This window comes from Hyla sarda, chromosome 3 (genome assembly GCF_029499605.1).
Source record: "Hyla sarda isolate aHylSar1 chromosome 3, aHylSar1.hap1, whole genome shotgun sequence".
NCBI lineage: Eukaryota > Metazoa > Chordata > Amphibia > Anura > Hylidae > Hyla > Hyla sarda.
The window spans coordinates 222,648,506-222,671,138 of NC_079191.1; the positions used below are offsets into that span (position 1 = coordinate 222,648,506).

General features: G+C 42.9%; 1 protein-coding gene across 1 annotated transcript in view; it reads left to right on the forward strand.

The window, feature by feature from the left end:
* Positions 1-22,119, forward strand: part of FUT9 (fucosyltransferase 9) — a 184,589-nt gene extending 162,470 nt beyond the window's left edge. Inside the window, exon 3 of the mRNA XM_056566144.1 lies at positions 17,429-22,119. Within this exon, the coding sequence (XP_056422119.1) occupies positions 17,437-18,516 (1,080 nt within the window). The 5' untranslated portion in view covers positions 17,429-17,436 and the 3' untranslated portion in view covers positions 18,517-22,119. The remainder of the gene's footprint in view (positions 1-17,428) is intronic.
* Positions 22,120-22,633: the final 514 nt, after the last annotated feature.

Genomic DNA, 22,633 nt, shown 5'->3' on the forward strand with positions numbered 1-22,633 from the left:
GCAGGGGACCAAAAATTTTTTTTTTTCTTCATTGTACACCACCGCCTGACTATGCCCCTCCTCTGGAAGGCTTTTTTCTGGAGTCAAATTCAGCAGCATTGTTGCTGTTGACTGCTCCTCAGTTGACCATACCAGCAGGCCTACATTTTGCAGATGTTCTGGCCCTATCTTGGCTTTGCTCTTTATCGCTGACAGTGCCACCACTACCAACTGCTCTGACTAAGTTACCTCCACATCACCTGGTTCTGTCCAAAACCGTCATTGTCCTCCTCACCATTCCCTCCACTTTTTTTTTATCTGTTCTGATGTTTCATGGGCTTATTGCCCCCCTCTCACCATATCCACCTCCATGACTGACACTATCACCCTACTTACCACCAGTTCCACTACCACAGCTATGCTGGGTTACTGCCACCAACTCTGCTTCCACTAACTCTGCAGCACATTCCACAATCTGAATGTCCTCACACAATCCTTCTTATCATTATGTTTATCCTTAGCACCCGGGTTGGGGCCCCACTCAGAGGAATAGAATGATAAATAGGGCAGAAATGCTTTTACTGTGCCGTATATCTTTAGAGAAGGAGAAATCCACTGAGTCTGTCTCCACCTGAGATGACTGAGAATGAGCCAACCACTCAACAATAGCTATATCCTCCAAAACAACTTCTTTCCTGGAGGAGATGGATGGTTTGCCAATGTTGCTGCTACTGGTGCTTGGCCTGGGTATGTGGCTGCCGCTATTTGTAATGGGCCTGGGCAAAAGGCTGCTGGTACTTGTAACTTTTTTCAACCTTCAACTGTGTAACAGGATAAGAGAGAAGAGGGCAGATAAACTTGATCCTGGGCTAAATTTGGAGGATGTATGCTTAATCGTGGGGTGATATGGAGATCAGTTTTAAAAAAAAGTGCTAACAAGTATTTTCTTTCCCTGTTCAAAATGATTTTTATGTCAGAACTGAGATTTAAGTATGCAGCTTCACAAGCATTCCATTCAAGAGCAGCTGGCTTAATAAACAAGTGTATCACTAAAGTGCCTTGCATAACATAAGCACCAGAATTGAATAGCCTCCATGGACGCAACTACCCTGTAATGAGGAGCTAAGGCATCCATAAGTAATATTCATAGGTTGTTTGTGAACATTGTCCTGTGTGCTTATTACACCGCAGATGGGAAAAACAAACAAGAACAAGACAATTGCATGCAATCTGTGCCCTGCTCCACGCAGCACAGTACGTCAGTTTTACTCGTACAACAATCGGGCTGTCGGTATATACATGTCATGAATTTGTAGCACAAAAATAAGCAGACTAAAACCCATCTGTGGGCAGTAGAAGAGAACAAGATTAGTAAAACATGATGAAGATATTCCTTTAAGATTGAAGTTAATGTCTCTTCTTCCGATCTTGGAAGGGACATTAACACATCTAATCACCATTAGCATCAGAGATTATATATAGCAACAGTAAGAGAGGTTCAGTCTGGCAGCTGTACAAGAAACCGTTAAATATTTAAAACATTAACATTTTGAAATGTTAGTTTACAATCTTCCTCCGTCCTGACTTGACAGTATTGAAGTCATTATGCAACTTTCCCAAAACAAAAAGTTTATTGTGAATTTTTTATAGCTCTTTCCTGACACTGGTTCAGCACAGTGACATTGAAGGATGAGCTGAGACAGTAAAATAAAGTGACTAATGATAGGGATATCAGATACTATCTGCAGTGATAAGAAAATGTCATTGTTACATTGCAGCATGAAGTACATTTAGCTAGTGGCATTGGCGTACACAAAAGAGGGGGTGGGGGTGTAGAAAATACCAACATGGATCCCCATCATGTTGCTGGGTTTTGTCAGCAGGGCCTGGTGTTTATCCCTATTAAGCGGGGAGTCGTAATAATAGTACTCCATAATAAATAGTAGCAAATATAGAGAAAACATGGGCACTCACCATTAAAACATAGCTTTTATTCTTCCATATTAAAAATTACTTGTAGATAGGGAAGCAGAAAATGGCCCCGGCCTAGGCCGGGTAGTTTTCTGTTTCCCTGTCCACGAGCAATTTTTGATATGGACGAATAAAAGCCATGTTTTAGTGGTGAGTGCCCATGTTTTCTCTGTATTTGCTACTGTTTATTGTGGTCTACTATTGAACCTTGTAAGCACCATCAGGTGCGTTTTCAGATTTACTGCCTGTGCTTGACCCCATTTTTTTGAGGGTGTTAGTGTCTCAATGTTTGCTCTGCTGTAGTGTGACCCACAGTTTCTTCTGTACCTATAATAATAATACTGTTCTTGATTTTAATAGTGCCAATAATTTTTGCATTGTCACCATTAAAGGGAATCTGTCGTCAGGATTGAGGGCATAAAACCAAGCGCCTTGTGTAAGAGGCATCATAACAAGCTACCTACCATGTCTGTGTTCCGTGAACTAAATGGTCTAAGTGCCGGGAACAATACCTTTAAACTGGTGCTAGTATACTCTAAGTAGTCAATGGGTCAGGAGCAGAGCTCAAATAGTTATGGCAGCTAGCTTTTAAATGCGCTTTTCAGACATGACTGACAGACAATGGGGATTCTATGTCCCAGCAGTATGTGTCATAGAAGCCTCTTTACCTGTCAGTCACTCCTGTGCCAGTCAATAAATTAAACTGGCTTGTATGCTACCTTCTTCATGGGTAGAGATCACAAATCTTGGTGACGTTCTTCTCACCTTTTAGTCTTCATTACAGTTCAGTTTTCTATTTACAAGCTGTACCTAAATCAGTCTCTATTCTGAACTAAATTCTATTCATTCTTTTCTCTTCTGCTGACTACATCAAAATACCACAGTAGCTCTTCATAGTGATAATGTCTCTCTGAAACAATTCCTAATCCTACTCTTACACATTTGCAAAATGTAAATCACAAGGAGCAGAAACAGTCCACGTATGTTGGAAAAATTAACCATTCTAATTGGATTTTGGCTGCCGCTTCTTGTTTCACCTTTGTGCTCCCACCTTCAATATAAAAGTGACTGTTCTACTACTTTTGTTAAAAATTGCAGATTCTCCACTAAAGAGGGAGCATTTGTATAGCAGCAGTACATTAGCCATGCTTAAAGTGGTTCTAACATGAACCAATTCATCCAAAAAGTGCTAAAAGGCTGTTAGGGGCTGTTTTAAAGTAAGTTGCATTGTTCCTACTATTAAAAAAAATTTCATCATCTTTTGTTTCCATGTGTTTCCTTTAGTGCCGGTGGAGATGGGGTCTGGTAAAATGTAGCCTCCTTCTTCCTCTGGCAGCTGATAGTATAGTTCCTTCATATTTGTTTTGCAGAATGAGTCTTCCAGGCTATATCTCCATGCTACAGCAGAGGCTCTGTTCTTTTTCTGACAGGAAGGACAGACAGCTTTTCCTGTTAGCACTATGCAGAGAACTGGCTCTGACCAGACTGACAGAGCATGTGTGTCCACCGACACTTTACCACATTGGGTGGATGTACACACTTTAAACGCATGGGAGTCCTGTGATCACCCTGTGGGCATCTGTAATTTTTCCTATAGATGTTGTGATCGGCATTGATCCCAGTTTCTAAAGGATTAATAGCAGATATCATTTTTGCTGATGTTCACCATTAACAGTGAGTCCATGGCTGCATTTAGAAGATGGTACTCACCCGCTATGAAGCAAGTGCATCTCCAGAAATATAACCAGAGTTATATCCAGATTTTTTTTTCTTGCTATTTAGCTAAATATACATCTACTCAATTTCTTGGCCACCACCACCATCCACCACCATTTGGATGTTAAATAGGAAGTACTTGGCATAACAAGAAATGGGGATTGGTTATATTTTGAATTATCTCATGATATGGTTGATAAAGGCAATTTAGTTAGTTGGACTTGTAGGTGGGACTAACCTTAATTTATAGAAGTTATTAAATGTCATCAAGGTGAATAGGTTGAACTTTGGTGGGCAGACCGAAGGATGTGGTAACTGGGTTTTCCTAAGTTGGACAATTATGGCTTTTATGCCATCAGTGTCTGACAGATGTAGGTCCTACTCCTATGCAGAGAACATGGTCCTTGAAAAGTCTGGTGAGGAGGCAGCTCACCACTACATATAGACTGAGAATGGATGATTGCTCATCTGTTTCCATAGTTTTCATAGAGATTAATTGAGATAACTGCAGCCATTTCTCCATTCTCCACATCTGCATGAGATTCGTGGTATATCCTATAGAAGTCCATAATGTCCAGGATAAGACTACCTTTTAAGCAAAAGAGTACAATTTTAAGTGAGGTCATTGTTGCCATAAAGGGACCTGCTTGCTTGCTACCTGGCCCGTTTCTGTATTTTAAACAACTGGGGGATCTCATGGTTTCGGTAAACCTGAATTATTACTCGCCTAGCATTTCACTTCACTAAAGCAATTTACAACTAAGAGAAATTGTTCGCTCATATATACTTTGTCTAATGCCAGAATTTTTGGGGTGTAGTATGTGGGTAATGGGGTCTAAAATTCCATGCCATGTGCCAAACATTTTGGTGCATTACCTTTGCCTGAAGTAAACCGACTAATAGTTGGCGTAAACTAAAACTTGACAGGGAAAACTTAAACTAGACAGTCTACAGATGTGTCATATTTTTCACTTGAGCCACTGAGATAGCTATAGCACAGTTAGTGGTGTTTCATATATCCCTTTTGAATTCAGCTAACATCTGGCTGCAGCATTTTTGGCCCAAACATGTGTAAGATTGGATTTTATTATAGTTTTTTGGGGGGCAAAAAAAACACTATCTAACATATGGTGCATTGCAACCAAAAAAAGCATTTAGCTACCCTTACAATATCCAGCTGTGCGCAAAAAAATTATGAATAGTTGACATTTTTTGCCAAGCTCGCTGAATGAACATTGCATGGCACGAAGGAGGGGGGTTGTTTCAGCCAAAGAGGGCAGAGTCGCCCTGCTCTGCAAATTTATGACAGTTTACACTTGCTATTAAGCGTAAACTGCAGCTCAGAGCTGGCAGATATTTTAGGGAGGATTCACAGCCTCGCTGGATTTATATAGATGCATGTGCTAGTTAGAACAGCGTGTGAGATGCCCATCAAAGTGTAGTCCCAGCTTTAGACAGTTTTCAATTCAATCCCTATTGTTCTTTCTCTTGTTTGCGAGTATGTTAATAAATCTTAGCAACCCTTAAAGTGTACATGTCAAAGATAAAAGAAAAGGTGAGGAAAAGATGTTACAGTGGGGCAAAAAAGTATTTAGTCATCCACCAATTGTGCCAGTTCTCCCACTTAAAAAGATGAGAAAGGCCTGTAATTTTCATCATAGGTATACCTCAACTATGAGACACATAATGAGAAAAAAAATCCATAAAATCACATTAAACAAAGGTAGAATGTCCAGCACACAGTATCCGTTGCAATAGGGTTTATTGGCGTAAAAACAGATTCATGAAACAGAACAGAGTGTAAGCCTACGCGTTTCGGGTAACAAAACCTTTAGTCATGGCATAAAACACACCAAATAGTAAAACAATTTATAGTGTAACAATCGGTCCTGTGACTGCCTCCGCAGATGGAAGTAAAACATGGCACTGGATTACAAATACTTACAATTACATTTATACAGGCAAAGAAAGAAATATTAGCATGACAAGACATGAGTACTATTTTATCCAAATGGATTATATCATAAAAGGATAAATACTGTCATAGTGAGATTTTCCCATAAGAGATTCCACATACAGTGACCCCCCGACCTACGATGGCCCCGACATATGATCAAACCGACATATGATGGCCTCTCAGAGGCCATCGCATGTCGATGTCAGCATCGACATACGATGCTTTTTTATGTTGGGGCCATCGCATTAAGTGCTATCCGGCAGCGCAAAATGCTAAAGCTGCTGCCGATAGCAGTTTAATGTTCCCCGTGTGGTGCGGTAAGTATTACTTACCCCTCCACGATGCTCCTGGGTGCCCTCCGGGTCCAGCGCTGGTCTTCCGGTGTCTTCTCGGCCCTCTCCGATGACATCAATACGCTGCTGCCCACGTCATCCAATAGGAATGGCGTACGCAGCGGCGCTACGCAGGCCCAGTAAGGCCTTGCGGAAGACAGCAGAGGACCGGAGAAGACAGCGGAGGACCAGAGAAGACCAGGAGAGCCCAGCGGAGGCCCGGGGTCACCATCGGGAGCGGCGGGGACACCATCGCGAGCGATGGGGACAGGTGAGTACAGCTTCCAATACTTTACATTGCACGAATCCCTCAACATACGAAGGATTCGACAAACGATGGCTCGTTTGGAACGAATTACCATTGTATGTTGAGGGACCACTGTACAGTGACCCCCCGACCTACGATGGCTCCGACATATGATCAAATCGACATACGATGGCCTCTCAGAGGCCATCGCATGTCGATGTCAGCATCGACATACGATGCTTTTTTATGTCGGGGCCATCGCATTAACTGCTATCCGGCAGCGCAAAATGCTTAAGCTGCTGCCGGATAGCAGCTTAATGTTCCCCGTGTGGTGCGGTAAGGCCAAATATACCATGTATTTCGAATTACAGTTAATATATTCTTTAATAAAGTATTGTTGGTTGTTACTATATGACCTAAAATCCCTCGAGACATGCATATGTTTACAGATGACACACGTATTATGGCCACATTTCCAGTTATCTGGACTATGTAGCCAGGTTGGATTTCTCAGAGATACACTAGTGCCAAACATACTTGGTGACAATTTATTTCCCAGTGACGGGCCTCGTTTTAAAACCATTTTGAAGCCTGCAGATGCAATCTTACCTAGGATCGCATCCTGGTATAATACTGGGAGATATTTCCTCATGATATGTCCTATCTGATTATACTGTCTGCTATACTGAGTAATAAAGAAAGGAGCAGAATCACCGCTTTAATGTGTCTCCTTGCCTTTGTCTGTGTGTACAATAAGTGAATCTCTATTTAGCTTATCCGCCCTGTCTTTGGCTATTTTTAATTGTTTATCATCATAGCCACTATCTCTCAGTCTGTTGTACAGTTGTTCAGACTCCACCTCGTATGTGTCATTCTTAGTGCAGTTCCGCCGCAACCTACACCACTCCCCGTACGGAATATTGGCCGTAAAATGATGGGGATGGCAAGATGTTGCCTGCAGAATAGTATTCCCTGCAACTTCTTTACGAAATGGTGAAGAAATAACATGCGACCCTTCTGAAGAAAATCTGACATCTAGAAATGGGATACTGAGTCGAGAAAAGGATGCCGTAAATTTAAGATTTAAATGATTCTCATTGATATAATGTACAAATTCCCCAAATCTCGGCTCAGTATCCCTCCATATTACAATAAGGTCATCAATATACCTTCCTATCCATTTTATAGAATTGTAAAAAGGGTTAGATATGGAGAAAATATGTGTTTCTTCCCATTGGGACATATAGATATTTGCGAAAGAAGGCGAATATTTGGCGCCCATAGACGCTCCCCTGATCTGAAGGAAAAAACAGCCATTAAACATATAAAAATTGTATTTCAACAGAAATTCTGTGGCCTCCAAAATAAAAGACTTAAGATCAGGGGAGTATCTACTGTACAAATCCATATGCCTGGAAAGTGCATGTAAGCCCTCACCCCAGGGGATAGATGGATAAAGTGCAGTGATGTCGCACATTGCCCAGGAGAAATTTTCCTGCCACTGCAATCCATCCATAATATATGTAGGGGTGATGGAAACGAGAGGTTGTAAAAAAAACTGTCTACCCACTCTCCCAGTCTCTCTCCCAAGGATCCAATACCAGCCACAATAGGGCGTAGGGGAGGAGGAAAAAACCCTTTGTGGACCTTGGGGAGAGAGTGGAAGACTGGGGTGACAGGGTGCTGGACAAACAGATAGTCTCTCATTTTAGCACTAATGACACCATAAAATCACATTGTCTGATTTTTAAAGAATTTATTTGCAATGACAGAGGTCAAACGTTTTCTGTAAGCCTTCACAAGGTTTTCACACACTTTTGCTGGTATTTTGGCCCATTCCTCCATGCAGATCTCCTCTAGAGCAGTGATGTTTTGGGGCTATCGCTGCACAACCCAGATTTTCAACTCCCTCCAAAGGTTTTCTATGGGTTTGAGATCTGGAGACTGGTTAGGCCACTCCAGGACCTTGAAATGCTTCTAAAAAAGTCACTCCTTTGTTGACTGGGCGGTATGTTTGGGATCATTGTCATGCTGAAAGACCCAGCCACATTTCATCTTCAATGCCCTTGCTGATGGAAGGAGGTTTTCTCTCAAAATCTCATGATACATGGGCCCATTCATTCTTTCCTTTACACAAATCAGTCGTCCTGGTCGCTTAGCAGAAAAACAGCCCCAAAGCATCATGTTTCCACCCCCATGCTTCACAGTAGGTCTGGTGTTCTTTGGATGCAACTTAGCATTCTTTCTCCTCCAAACAAGACGAGTTGAGTTTTTAGTAAAAACTTTGGTTTCATCTGACCATATGACATTCTCCCAATACTCTTCTGGATCATCCAAATGCTCTCTAGCAAACTGTAGATGGGCCAGGACTTCTACTGGCTTAAGTAGGGGGACATGTCTGGCACTGCATGAGTTGAGTCCCTGGCGGCGTAGTGTGTTACTGATCCTGACCTTTGTTACTTTGGTCCCAGCTCTCTGCAGGCCATTAACTAGGTTGTCCCTTTTGGTTCTGGGATTTTTGCTTACCGTTCTTGTGATGATTTTGACACCAAGGAATGAGATCTTGCGTGAAGCCCCAGATCGAGGGAGATTATCAGTGGTCTTGTATGTCCTCCATTTTCTAATAATTGCTCCTACAGGTAACGAGTGGAGGACAGAGGAGACTCTTAAAGAGGAAGTTAGAGGTCTGTGAGAGCCAGAAATCTTGCTTTTTGTAGGTGACCAAATACTTATTTTCCACCATAATTTGCAAAAAAATTCTTTCAAAATCAGACAAACTAAATACTTTTTTGCCCCCCCCCCCCCCCATATATATGTACCTTGCAGAACTAAGGCATTTTCTTGTTTAATTTAGCTTTTACCACTCACACCTTAATGTATTGTCTCTATGTTCTTTTATAATAGCTTCAATCCTGTGCTTTTAATGGTAACACATTTCATATGTAAAATATACTGTATTTTATGTGGAATCCTTTTTGTGACTCCACTGTTTAATGTAAATGGATCTCTAGAGAATGATGACATCACCAAGACATTTTCTGCAATGAGAGTAAATGTCCCAGGAGGTTCCGGTGAGTAGGACACAATATAAAATCTACAAGCAGCATATTTTTGAAAATACTCAGGGGTGTGGGACTATTATTTACTTAGATACGTGTATAATTCACTTTGTATAGTATAAAGAAAGCTGTTTAAACTCCAAGACACAGTTTTCTGTTGAAGCTTTCAAATATTTGCACAATATAGAACCCAATCCCGAAAAGCAGATGATAATAGAAAAGATAGCATCAATGGGTTAGCGCTGCAAAGTAGATTTTAAAACATTTTGAAATCACAAGTACTCTGTATTCATCTATTTTAGAAAATGCTATTCACCAATAAAGAAGAGCTGTGAGAAACAATATGAAGTTGTCCTTTGGTAAATTACTATTATTATTGCGCTGATATGATCATACTATAATATTTGGACAACTGCAGGATTTTAGTCTTTTCAGTTCTATGTACTTTGTTGCATATCTAAGTCCCAAGTTCTGAGCTAATTTAAAATCCCTGTCGGCAGGTTATTTTTTAAGACTGTTACATCTCTCGCTAAGTCTTTCACAGAGGTGAGATATGAGGATTTGTGTTATGAAATTCCTTATCTCTGGCTGATTCAATCTGGTTGTTACGCCGAGCGCTCCGGGTTCCCGCTCCTCCCCGGAGCGCTCGCTTCACCTCCTCCGCTGCAGCGCTCCGGTCACGTCCTCTGACCCGGGGCGCTGCGATCCTGCTGCTAGCCGGGATGCGATTCGCGATGCGGGTAGCGCCCGCTCGCGATGCGCACCCCGGCTCTCCTACCTGACTCGCTCCCCGTCTGTTCTGTCCCGGCGCGCGCGGCCCCGCTCCCTAGGGCGCGCGCGCGCCGGGTCTCTGCGATTTAAAGGGCCACTGCGCCGCTGATTGGCGCAGTGGTTCCAATTAGAGTTATCACCTGTGCACTCCCTATATTACCTCACTTCCCTTGCACTCCCTTGCCGGATCTTGTTGCCTTAGTGCCAGTGAAAGCGTTCCTTGTGTGTCCCTTGCCAGTGTTTCCAGACCTTCTGCCGTTGCCCTTGACTACGATCCTTGCTGCCTGCCCCGACCTTCTGCTACGTCCGACCTTGCTTCTGCCTACTCCCTTGTACCGCGCCTATCTTCAGCAGCCAGAGAGGTGAGCCGTTGCTAGTGGATACGACCTGGTCACTACCGCCGCAGCAAGACCATCCCGCTTTGCGGCGGGCTCTGGTGAAAACCAGTAGTGGCTTAGAACCGGTCCACTAGCACGGTCCACGCCAATCCCTCTCTGGCACAGAGGGTCCACTACCTGCCAGCCGGCATCGTGACAGTAGATCCGGCCATGGATCCCGCTGAAGTTCCTCTGCCAGTTGTCGCTGACCTCACCACGGTGGTCGCCCAGCAGTCACAACAGATTGCGCAACAAGGCCAACAGCTGTCTCAACTGACCGTTTTGCTACAACAGTTGCTACCACAGCTTCAGCAGTCATCTCCTCCGCCAGCTCCTGCACCTCCTCCGCAGCGAGTGGCCGCTCCTGGGATACGCTTATCCTTGCCGGATAAGTTTGATGGGGACTCTAAGTTTTGCCGTGGCTTCCTTTCCCAATGTTCCCTGCATCTGGAGATGATGTCGGACCTGTTTCCCACTGAAAGGTCTAAGGTGGCTTTCGTAGTCAGTCTTCTGTCCGGAAAAGCCCTGTCATGGGCCACACCGCTCTGGGACCGCAATGACCCCGTCACTGCCTCTGTACACTCCTTCTTCTCGGAAATCCGAAGTGTCTTTGAGGAACCTGCCCGAGCCTCTTCTGCTGAGACTGCCCTGTTGAACCTGGTCCAGGGTAATTCTTCCGTTGGCGAGTATGCCGTACAATTCCGTACACTTGCTTCAGAATTGTCCTGGAATAATGAGGTCCTCTGCGCGACCTTCAAAAAAGGCCTATCCAGCAACATTAAAGATGTTCTGGCCGCACGAGAAATTCCTGCTAATCTACATGAACTTATTCACCTAGCCACTCGCATTGACATGCGTTTTTCTGAAAGGCGTCAGGAACTCCGCCAAGATATGGACTCTGTTCGCACGAGGCGTTTCGTCTCCTCGGCTCCTCTCTCCTCTGGTCCCCTGCAATCTGTTCCTGTGCCTCCCGCCGTGGAGGCTATGCAGGTCGACCGGTCTCGCCTGACACCTCAAGAGAGGACACAACGCCGTATGGAGAACCTCTGCCTGTACTGTGCTAGTACCGAACACTTCCTGAGGGATTGTCCTATCCGTCCTCCCCGCCTGGAAAGACGTACGCTGACTCCGCACAAAGGTGAGACAGTCCTTGATGTCTACTCTGCTTCTCCACGTCTTACTGTGCCTGTGCGGATGTCTGCTTCTGCCTTCTCCTTCTCTACAGTGGCCTTCTTGGACTCTGGTTCTGCAGGAAATTTTATTTTGGCCTCTCTCGTCAACAGGTTCAACATCCCAGTGATCAGTCTCGCCAGACCCCTCTACATCAATTGTGTAAATAATGAAAGATTGGACTGTACCATACGTTTCCGCACGGAGCCCCTTCTTATGAGCATCGGATCTCATCATGAGAGGATTGAACTTTTGGTCCTCCCCAATTGCACCTCGGAGATTCTCCTTGGACTTCCCTGGCTTCAACTTCATTCCCCAACCCTGGATTGGTCCACTGGGGAGATCAAGAGTTGGGGGTCCTCTTGTTCCAAGAACTGTCTAAAACCGGTTCCCAGTAACCCTTGCCGTAACTCTGTGGTTCCTCCAGTAACCGGTCTCCCTAAGGCCTATATGGACTTCGCGGATGTTTTCTGCAAAAAACAAGCTGAGACTCTACCTCCTCACAGGCCTTATGATTGCCCTATCGACCTCCTCCCGGGTACTACTCCACCCCGGGGCAGAATTTATCCTCTCTCTGCCCCAGAGACTCTTGCCATGTCCGAATACGTCCAGGAGAATCTAAAAAGGGGCTTTATCCGTAAATCCTCCTCTCCTGCCGGAGCCGGATTTTTCTTTGTCTCCAAAAAAGATGGCTCCCTACGTCCTTGCATTGACTACCGCGGTCTTAATAAAATCACGGTTAAGAACCGCTACCCCTTACCCCTCATCTCTGAACTCTTTGATCGCCTCCAAGGTGCCCACATCTTCACTAAATTGGACTTAAGAGGCGCCTATAACCTCATCCGCATCAGAGAGGGGGACGAGTGGAAAACGGCATTTAACACCAGAGATGGACACTTTGAGTATCTGGTCATGCCCTTTGGACTGTGCAATGCCCCTGCCGTCTTCCAAGACTTTGTCAATGAAATTTTTCGTGATTTATTATACTCCTGTGTTGTGGTATATCTGGACGATATCCTAATTTTTTCTGCCAATCTAGAGGAACACCGCCGGCATGTCCGTATGGTTCTTCAGAGACTTCGTGACAACCAACTCTATGCCAAAATTGAGAAATGTCTGTTTGAATGCCAATCTCTTCCTTTTCTAGGATATTTGGTCTCTGGCCAGGGACTACAGATGGATCCAGACAAACTCTCTGCCGTCTTAAATTGGCCACGCCCCTCCGGACTCCGTGCTATCCAACGCTTTTTGGGGTTCGCCAATTATTACAGGCAATTTATTCCACATTTTTCTACCATTGTGGCTCCTATCGTGGCTTTAACCAAGAAAAATGCTGATCCCAAGTCCTGGCCTCCTCAAGCAGAAGACTCCTTTAAACAACTCAAGTCTGCCTTTTCTTCGGCTCCCGTGCTCTCCAGACCTGACCCTTCCAAACCCTTCCTATTGGAGGTTGATGCCTCCTCAGTAGGAGCTGGAGCTGTTCTTCTACAAAAAAATCCTTCCGGGCATGCTGTCACTTGTGGTTTTTTCTCTAGGACCTTCTCTCCAGCGGAGAGGAACTACTCCATCGGGGATCGAGAGCTTCTAGCCATTAAATTAGCACTTGAGGAATGGAGGCATCTGCTGGAGGGATCAAGATTTCCTGTTATTATCTACACCGACCACAAGAACCTCTCCTACCTCCAGTCTGCCCAACGGCTGAATCCTCGCCAGGCCCGGTGGTCTCTGTTCTTTGCCCGATTTAATTTTGAGATTCACTTTCGTCCTGCCGATAAGAACATTAGAGCCGATGCTCTCTCTCGTTCCTCGGATGCCTCAGAAGTTGATCTCCCTCCGCAACACATCATTCCACCTGACTGCCTGATCTCCACTTCTCCTGCCTCCATCAGACAGACCCCTCCAGGAAAGACCTTTGTTTCTCCACGCCAACGCCTCGGAATCCTCAAATGGGGTCACTCCTCCCATCTCGCAGGTCATGCGGGCATCAAGAAATCTGTGCAACTCATCTCCCGCTTCTATTGGTGGCCGACTCTGGAGACGGATGTTGGGGACTTTGTGCGAGCCTGCACTATCTGTGCCCGGGATAAGACTCCTCGCCAGAAGCCCGCTGGTTTTCTTCATCCTCTGCCTGTCCCCGAACAGCCTTGGTCTCTGATTGGTATGGATTTTATTACTGATTTACCCCCTTCCCGTGGCAACACCGTTATTTGGGTGGTCGTTGATCGATTCTCCAAAATGGCACATTTCATTCCTCTTCCTGGTCTTCCTTCTGCGCCTCAGTTGGCTAAACAATTTTTTGTACACATTTTTCGTCTTCACGGGTTGCCTACGCAGATTGTCTCGGATAGAGGGGTCCAATTCGTGTCTAAATTCTGGAGAGCTCTCTGTAAACAACTCAAGATTAAATTAAATTTTTCCTCTGCATATCATCCCCAGTCCAATGGACAAGTAGAAAGAATTAACCAGATCCTGGGTGATTATTTGCGACATTTTGTTTCCTCCCGCCAGGATGACTGGGCAGATCTCCTTCCATGGGCCGAATTCTCGTATAACTTCAGGGTCTCTGAATCTTCCTCCAAATCCCCATTTTTCGTGGTGTACGGCCGTCACCCTCTTCCCCCCCTCCCTACCCCCTTGCCCTCTGGTCTGCCCGCTGTGGATGAAATTTCTCGTGACCTTTCCATTATATGGAGAGAGACCCAAAATTCTCTCTTACAGGCTTCTTCACGCATGAAGAGGTTCGCGGATAAGAAAAGAAGAGCTCCCCCCGTTTTTTCCCCTGGAGACAAGGTATGGCTCTCCGCTAAATATGTCCGCTTCCGTGTCCCTAGCTACAAGTTGGGACCACGCTATCTTGGTCCTTTCAAAATTCTGTGTCAAATTAATCCTGTCTCTTATAAACTTCTTCTTCCTCCTTCTCTTCGTATCCCTAATGCCTTTCACGTCTCTCTTCTCAAACCACTCATCCTCAACCGTTTTTCTCCCAAATCTGTTCCTCCCACTCCTGTTTCCGGCTCCTCGGACGTCTTCTCGGTCAAGGAGATTTTGGCGGCCAAAAAGGTCAGAGGAAAAAATTTTTTTTTAGTAGACTGGGAGGGTTGTGGTCCTGAAGAGAGATCCTGGGAACCTGAGGACAACATCCTTGACAAAAGTCTGCTCCTCAGGTTCTCAGGCTCCAAGAAGAGGGGGAGACCCAAGGGGGGGGGTACTGTTACGCCGAGCGCTCCGGGTTCCCGCTCCTCCCCGGAGCGCTCGCTTCACCTCCTCCGCTGCAGCGCTCCGGTCACGTCCTCTGACCCGGGGCGCTGCGATCCTGCTGCTAGCCGGGATGCGATTCGCGATGCGGGTAGCGCCCGCTCGCGATGCGCACCCCGGCTCTCCTACCTGACTCGCTCCCCGTCTGTTCTGTCCCGGCGCGCGCGGCCCCGCTCCCTAGGGCGCGCGCGCGCCGGGTCTCTGCGATTTAAAGGGCCACTGCGCCGCTGATTGGCGCAGTGGTTCCAATTAGAGTTATCACCTGTGCACTCCCTATATTACCTCACTTCCCTTGCACTCCCTTGCCGGATCTTGTTGCCTTAGTGCCAGTGAAAGCGTTCCTTGTGTGTCCCTTGCCAGTGTTTCCAGACCTTCTGCCGTTGCCCTTGACTACGATCCTTGCTGCCTGCCCCGACCTTCTGCTACGTCCGACCTTGCTTCTGCCTACTCCCTTGTACCGCGCCTATCTTCAGCAGCCAGAGAGGTGAGCCGTTGCTAGTGGATACGACCTGGTCACTACCGCCGCAGCAAGACCATCCCGCTTTGCGGCGGGCTCTGGTGAAAACCAGTAGTGGCTTAGAACCGGTCCACTAGCACGGTCCACGCCAATCCCTCTCTGGCACAGAGGGTCCACTACCTGCCAGCCGGCATCGTGACACTGGTTCTGTGTGCGCTTGAGATAGAAGCTTGCTGCTATCTCCTCCCTAGATAGTAACAGAGAAAAAATTGTAAGTATCTACAAAAAAGGATGTATGATATAGAAATGTCCCATTATACACCAGGAGGGCTCACACTCTGGAAGTAAAAATCTAGTTTTGTTATTAAAGGCACTTCTAGAACTTAAAAAAGGTTATATATATATAAAAAATAAAAAAAAACAGATCACAGCAAGGCAAAAAAGAAAACGAGTAACATTGATGACAGCCTGTTGTAGCAATAGTATATTTGTATAATAAAGATACAGGGGTTAGACACAATAAATAGCCCTCCCCCTCCTATTTTTATATAGTCAAATTAGTCTGGGTTCACATATGTCCGGCATTCTAGGTTAACTCAGCCTAGATCTTAACGCAACTGATGCCACAACTGATGACAACAGTGTAAAAAAAAAAGGCAATTGATGATTGTGAACTGTCCCATTTAAATGAAGTGAAAGGGAGACTCTGCAGGACGACCAAAATATGTGAACCCTTCCTTAAACTCTTCCTGAAACCTAGACCACCAACAATTATAACCCCTTCCTTTTTCCCCCTTGCATACCTTATATCGGTATTGATGAACTTTTTTTTACTTGTGTTCCAAAAATCTATTTATTTTAGGACTATTTTATGTCAGACCTCCAAGAGCTTCCAAGAAGAAAGCCTGTTGATGTGTGGCTGGTAGGGTTGTCTTTGACCCAGGTTGCTGAGTGATAGAAGGAAGCGTCACCAAATACCCGTTAGCCCAAAAGTCATAAAAAAATACCCCTGACATTGCCGGTGGGTGAATGCAGACTGCCGGGTGCTGTGTGGTGTGACTCTAAGCTCCACAGGGCGCTTTGATTTAGTGTTACAAGTAAATACATATTTCTAAATTATATAAAGTACATCATAGTTTTCTGCCATCTGATTAAGATGTGAAAGAACACAGTAAAATAACAAGCTTCTTAAAGTTTTATATCAAAGAAGAACTAAAGTTTAAAAATGAGGTAAAAAATTTGAAAGTAAAAAAACAAACATTTAAAGATTTCTTTATATATGTGGTACACATACTGGGTCTTGAAGGATCTAACATCACAGTCTGCTAGGATGTTAGTAACAGGCTATGAAAGCATTTTCTTTTCCAATAATTGACTTTTTATCCTTTATCTAAGGAAAAGCATTTTCTAAAGCAATTTCTTCCAGAGCAACTTGTATGGGAAATTATTTTGGTGCCAGTATAGAAATATTTTTCCTTTCTAGACTAAGATCTTCAGACATTGACCTTGACTTGTAGTAGGACTGTGTTTGGCAAGTGATTTATGTATATTAACTTTACATAGATTAACAGGCGACATGTTGTATAAAGGTAATAATAAAACCATTGAAGCCATTCTTTTATCTCAGGGCCCTCAGGTACATCCTAGGCAAGCTCCTGTGTATCAACTGATTCTTTTTTTCAGCTATTGGTAAGCCAGGAATAGTTCGATGTGAAATAGCTTTATGCTTCAATGCATGTGCACAGTGACAGTAAAATACTAGCTCCCTTGTTTAGTGTTTAGCTTAGAGGAACCAAAATGTGTTCCCATTTGTCTCTATTCAAGCAATTCAACCTTCCAATAATAGGTATTTTTCATGTTGCTGATTTTTTATAAGCAATTTTACCAAAATGTTCTTATATTTGCTTAAGGAGAAGAGCTTTCCATTAACCCACTTGGTGTACCATGGGATCTATTGAGTTCTAGCACCATAAAGGACATATATGTCCTGCCCTTGCATTAACACAAAAGCTATGACCGTGTGATAATGTTTTAATATTACTTTTTTTTAAATTATGATGTAATTAAAACAAATGCTATTTGTTGATTGCAATTTGTTGCATTATAGATGTAACATTTTTGTATTTCTGTTTTTCAGGGCAAATTATGACATCAACATCTAAAGGCATCTTCCGACCATTTTTAGTTGTCTGCATTGTGTTGATTTGCTTCACAGTATGTTTACTGATATATGTCAAACCAAACAACAACTGGATCTCCAGTCCCATAGAATCGGCTAATTCTGTGCTCAAAATGAAGAATTTTTTCTCCTCTAAAAAGGATTATTATAATGATACTATCATTCTTATTTGGGTGTGGCCCTTTGGGCAAACATTCGAATTGCAGTCCTGCGAGCAGCTTTTTAATATACATGGGTGCCATTTGACTACTGATCGTGCTCTCTACAACAAATCCAATGCAGTGCTCATACATCACAGAGATATCAGCTGGGATCTCACCAATCTACCAGTCCAAACCAGACCACCCTTCCAGAAATGGATTTGGATGAATCTCGAATCTCCAACTCACACTCCCCAAAAAAGTGGCATTGAGCATTTATTTAACCTCACATTGACCTATAGACGTGACTCAGACATTCAAGTGCCTTATGGCTTTATGGTCGTAAGCACAAAACCCTTTGAATTTGAAGTGCCAAGCAAAGATAAGTTTGTCTGTTGGGTTGTCAGTAACTGGAACCCTGATCACGTCAGAGTAAAGTACTACAATGAACTCACTAAATACATTGAAATTCTAACCTATGGCCAGGCATTTGGTGAATACTTGAATGATAAAAGCTTGATTCCAACTATCTCCACGTGTAAATTTTATTTGTCCTTTGAGAATTCTATCCATAAAGATTATATAACCGAGAAACTTTACAATGCACTACTGGCTGGATCTGTGCCCATTGTGCTGGGACCTCCGAGGGAAAACTATGAGAACTACATACCAGCAGATTCTTTTATTCATGTTGAAGATTTTCTCTCTCCAAAAGAGTTGGCAGATTATCTGTTAATGCTGAACAAAGATACTGAGCGGTACCTGGCATACTTTAACTGGAGGAAATACTACACCGTGAACTTGTCCCATTTCTGGGAATCTCATGCTTGCCTAGCATGTGACCATGTTAAAAGACATCAGGAGTACAAATCTGTCAGTAATTTGGAGAAGTGGTTTTGGAACTAAGCCTCCCCTTTCATGTTTGAGCACTTTCTGGGAAGACATTACAGCAGTTACTTGCATCAAGATGAGAATTTAGTGCTTTGTCTCACCGTTTACTGCTCTGTTGAATGCATAATTTAACATAAACTTTGTCAGACATGAAAACATCTTTCCCGCATCGGAATCATCATTCACTCACACTCTACATGTAGCAGCCGTTTCTGTGCATTAACCATTTTTTTTACACAGCTCCTTTTTAAAGAATCTCCATATTGCTGGATGTAGCAGATTGGGATCCCCATCGTTTCCATGTGATTGTCAAAACATCAAGCTAGAGGTTACATCGGCAGATATCATATACAGTGATATTTTATAATTGTATTTGTCTATTCATGAGATGGAAGATCGAAAATATGTAAGGGGGAGAAAGCAGAAACATGTAACTGTACTCTTTCTTGACAGGTTTTTTTTTTTTTTTCCATTTCGTTGAAATGCAGTTTTCACATCCGATAAGTCATGTTAACTTAGCATCAGCTGAGCCTGCAAGTAACACTTTTAAGCCATTTCTCACCCTAGAAACAATCTCACAATGTGGCTCTGTGTTTAGAAGTCTCACTTTTACGATCATATTGATCAGACGTGACCCTATGTATGTTGTAGACTCACGCTACTTTCAATATTTTTTTTAAATGAAGAATGATCTTTATTTTCCTACAGGTAACTAAGAACATCATCATCCTTATATGTTGTAATTGTGAGAAAAAGAAGCATCTTCTTTGGCTACTTAAGGTGTTTACTAACTGTGGCCACTAACTGGTCATAATGGCTCTAACGAAGACAGTGCTTACTCTGGATGCCTAGTAGGATTTAAGAAATACATTGCCTTTATGGCAGCTTATTTTTTGTATAGTTGACTAATACTGAGTGAAATGATCTACAAGTGTCTACATTGGAGTATTATATAGTATGGATCAGTATAGATTTCAGCACAAGTCCTGCACTGAATAATGGTGAATAGCAGATACAGAATATTTCTTCCAGTTCGTTATTGGGAAAATGTGATATTCATGATTTTTTATTGAATTAAAAATACTATTCTATATGAAAGATGATCACAAAATATAGAGACCTTAAACACTGATGTATGGTCTATTTAAACCAATTCCATTGTATGAAATCAATAATTATATTTTCAGGTAACAGTAAGGCTCATTTACAGAAGCACAGAATAAATACTGACCCTGATTTACTAAAGTCCAACCAACTTTTATTCTCGGTTTATGCGCCTAAATTTTTGTCGCACCATCCGTGCGAGTACTTCTGTGCCCAAATTTTACACCGCACAACCTACACTTTTGAAAACACTCGGAGTGGTTTTTTTATTACAAGAAAATGGGCGTGGTTAACAAAAAATGGGCGTGTTCCCGACAAAAAGCAGAAATTACTTGGAGTTCTTCCAAAATCACTCCTGAAAAAGCGTGAGTTTGGCTCACAGAATAACCAACAGCCAAGAGGACTACCAAAAGCGAGGGATTTTAGCAAAGGCACAGCTTAACATGGTGGGGAGTGCTTAAACTATTTTCTTTTTTTTCATTATTTTTCAGTTCTACACAAGGATTTTTAGAATATGCAATGCATTTTAAACTTTAAAATATGCCTTTAATTATATATATATATTTTTTTTTTTTGTGAGGGGTGGGTGCTTTTAAACTCCAATATTAGATGGTCTGAGTTCATTTAATTTTTTTATGTTCTATTTTGTTGCTTAATTCCCGTTAAATCTTGTGTTATGCTTGATTGGTTTGGCACATGCTATTGATGATTAGTATTCTATACCCATGTTTTTTTGTTTTTTTCTTTTAACTCGGAGTATGTGCGACACATTTTCCCGTGCGACACAAAAAAAAACATGCAACAGAAAATGAAATGACACATGCGACACATTAGTAAATCAGCTGCCAGAAAAAGAGGAGTGAAATCTAAAACACTCCCAAAAAAAAAAAGCACTCGGATTTTAGTAAATCAGGGCCACTGTTCTACATGGCCACAACTCATTTTCCACTGATGTGCATGTTTATATCTGCAGAGATTTGCAGCATTATCCATGATCAGGATAACATAGGTGGTTTCTTCCATAAACAGCGCCACACCTATCCTCAGGTTGTGTGCAGTATTACAACTCGGCTCACTTCATTGGTACAGAACTGCAATACTACACTCAAACATAGAACAAGTGTGTCACTGTTTTATGAAGATAGCAGCTATGTCTTTTTCTCTTCGATAACCCTATTAAAGACAATCTGTCATGGAGGTGTTTGCTGCAATAATTGTGACTTCAAGCACCTATTTTGCCAAATTTGATGTAGTCGAGTCCTATTAACTAGAGAAGGGCTCATGCACAGAACTTGCTGGGCATCATACAGTTGCCTTGGCACCTCAACCTTCAAGGGTGTGCTGGGTTTCTTCACGCAAAACAGGCAGGAGAGCAATTCTGGAGATATGCTCCTGCTATCAATGACCCACCAATATTTTAATGCTGTGTGCAATTGATGGCACCATTGCTTTGGCAACAGTGCTTGATGATGCCAGTCAACCCTGCTGTGCAAATACAATAGCAATATTAAAGTACTCCTATGATATGCATATAGGGTGCCAATATTATGCCTCTGTTCTCAGTGGGCGCACAAGCTTTCAAGTCACCTTTCCGTGACATATTCTCTTTGAAAAATATAAATCCACTTAGGGTGCGTTCACATGTATGGGATCTGCAGCTGATTTTGCTACTTATTGACTTCAGTATGCAGTAGATCCTGTATATGTGAACGTACCCTCAGGGTGCATCCACACATGCCTATTTTTGCTGCAGATTTGCTGCCCAATGGGCCCCCTAAGAAAGTATTTATATCTTCATGTATACTATGAATAGATGACCTCAGCACTACTGTGACTGATATCTACTCCCTTCAGGATACTACCAGACCATTGATGGCAGCAAAACTGACTAGTGGTGCTCTCTGACATGCATGTAGTCCAATAACATAATGTTCTTTAAAAATAGAAGGTCAGGGCACTCACCAACGTCAGGTTTTAAAACTTCTTTATTTCAAGCTGTTTTATACAGCTTGAAATAAAGTAGTTTAAAGACCTGACATTGGTGAGTGCCCTGACCTGTTTTTAGGGAATATTTATTATACATTCATTATGCCAACCATCCCACTATAAGTACAATATAATAGCCATAGTTCTGTTTAGGGTTTACTTGTCACATGCAGCTTATTATCCATTTATATAATAACTAGGATTGCTTACATGTCCCATGATTGACTTAAAGGGGAACTCCGGTGGAACACTTATTTTTTTTTTTTCAACTGATGCCAGAAAGTTAAACAGATTTGTAAATTACTTCTATTAAAAAATCTTAATCTTCCAGTACTTATGAGCTGATGTATACTACAGAGGAAATTCATTTCTTTTTGTATTTCTTTTCTGTCTGACCACAGTGCTCTCTGCTGACACCTCTGTCCATTTTAGGACCTGTCCGGAGCAGCATATGTTTGCTATGGGGATTTTCTCCTGCTCTGGACAGTTCCTGACATGGACAGAGGTGTCAGCAGAGAGCACTGTGGTCGTGAGAGAAAAGAAATCCAAAAAGAAAATAATTTCCTCTGTAGTATATAGACGCTAATAAGTAATTTACAAATCTGTTTAACTTTCTGGCATCAGTTGATTTAAAAAAGAAATAAAAAAAAGTTTTCCACCGGAGTACCCCTTCAAAGCTCCATATGACAATAATAATGGTATGAAAGTATATTTTCCATTGGCAGCAGCTGTTATTTCAGGGTTCCAGTATACCCTATACTGCAGTCAGTAGAATGAGAAGTGATCAACTCCAGCACTGTTTTGAGGAACTATACCGTCCATATGTTCAGGTCTGGAACATAAAGGGCAAAAAACCAAGCTGTAGACATTTACTATATAAAATGTGCCTTACTGTTTCTGTGGAGCAATTTTCCTGTCTGTCCTTTCCGGTTTTATTCTGCTGTTTAAGGCTGCGTTCACACAGCCGTCTAGACCCGTCCCGTTCATCTCCCGTCAAAAATATAAATGGACAATAACGGATGCAGACGGATGTTATCCGTTT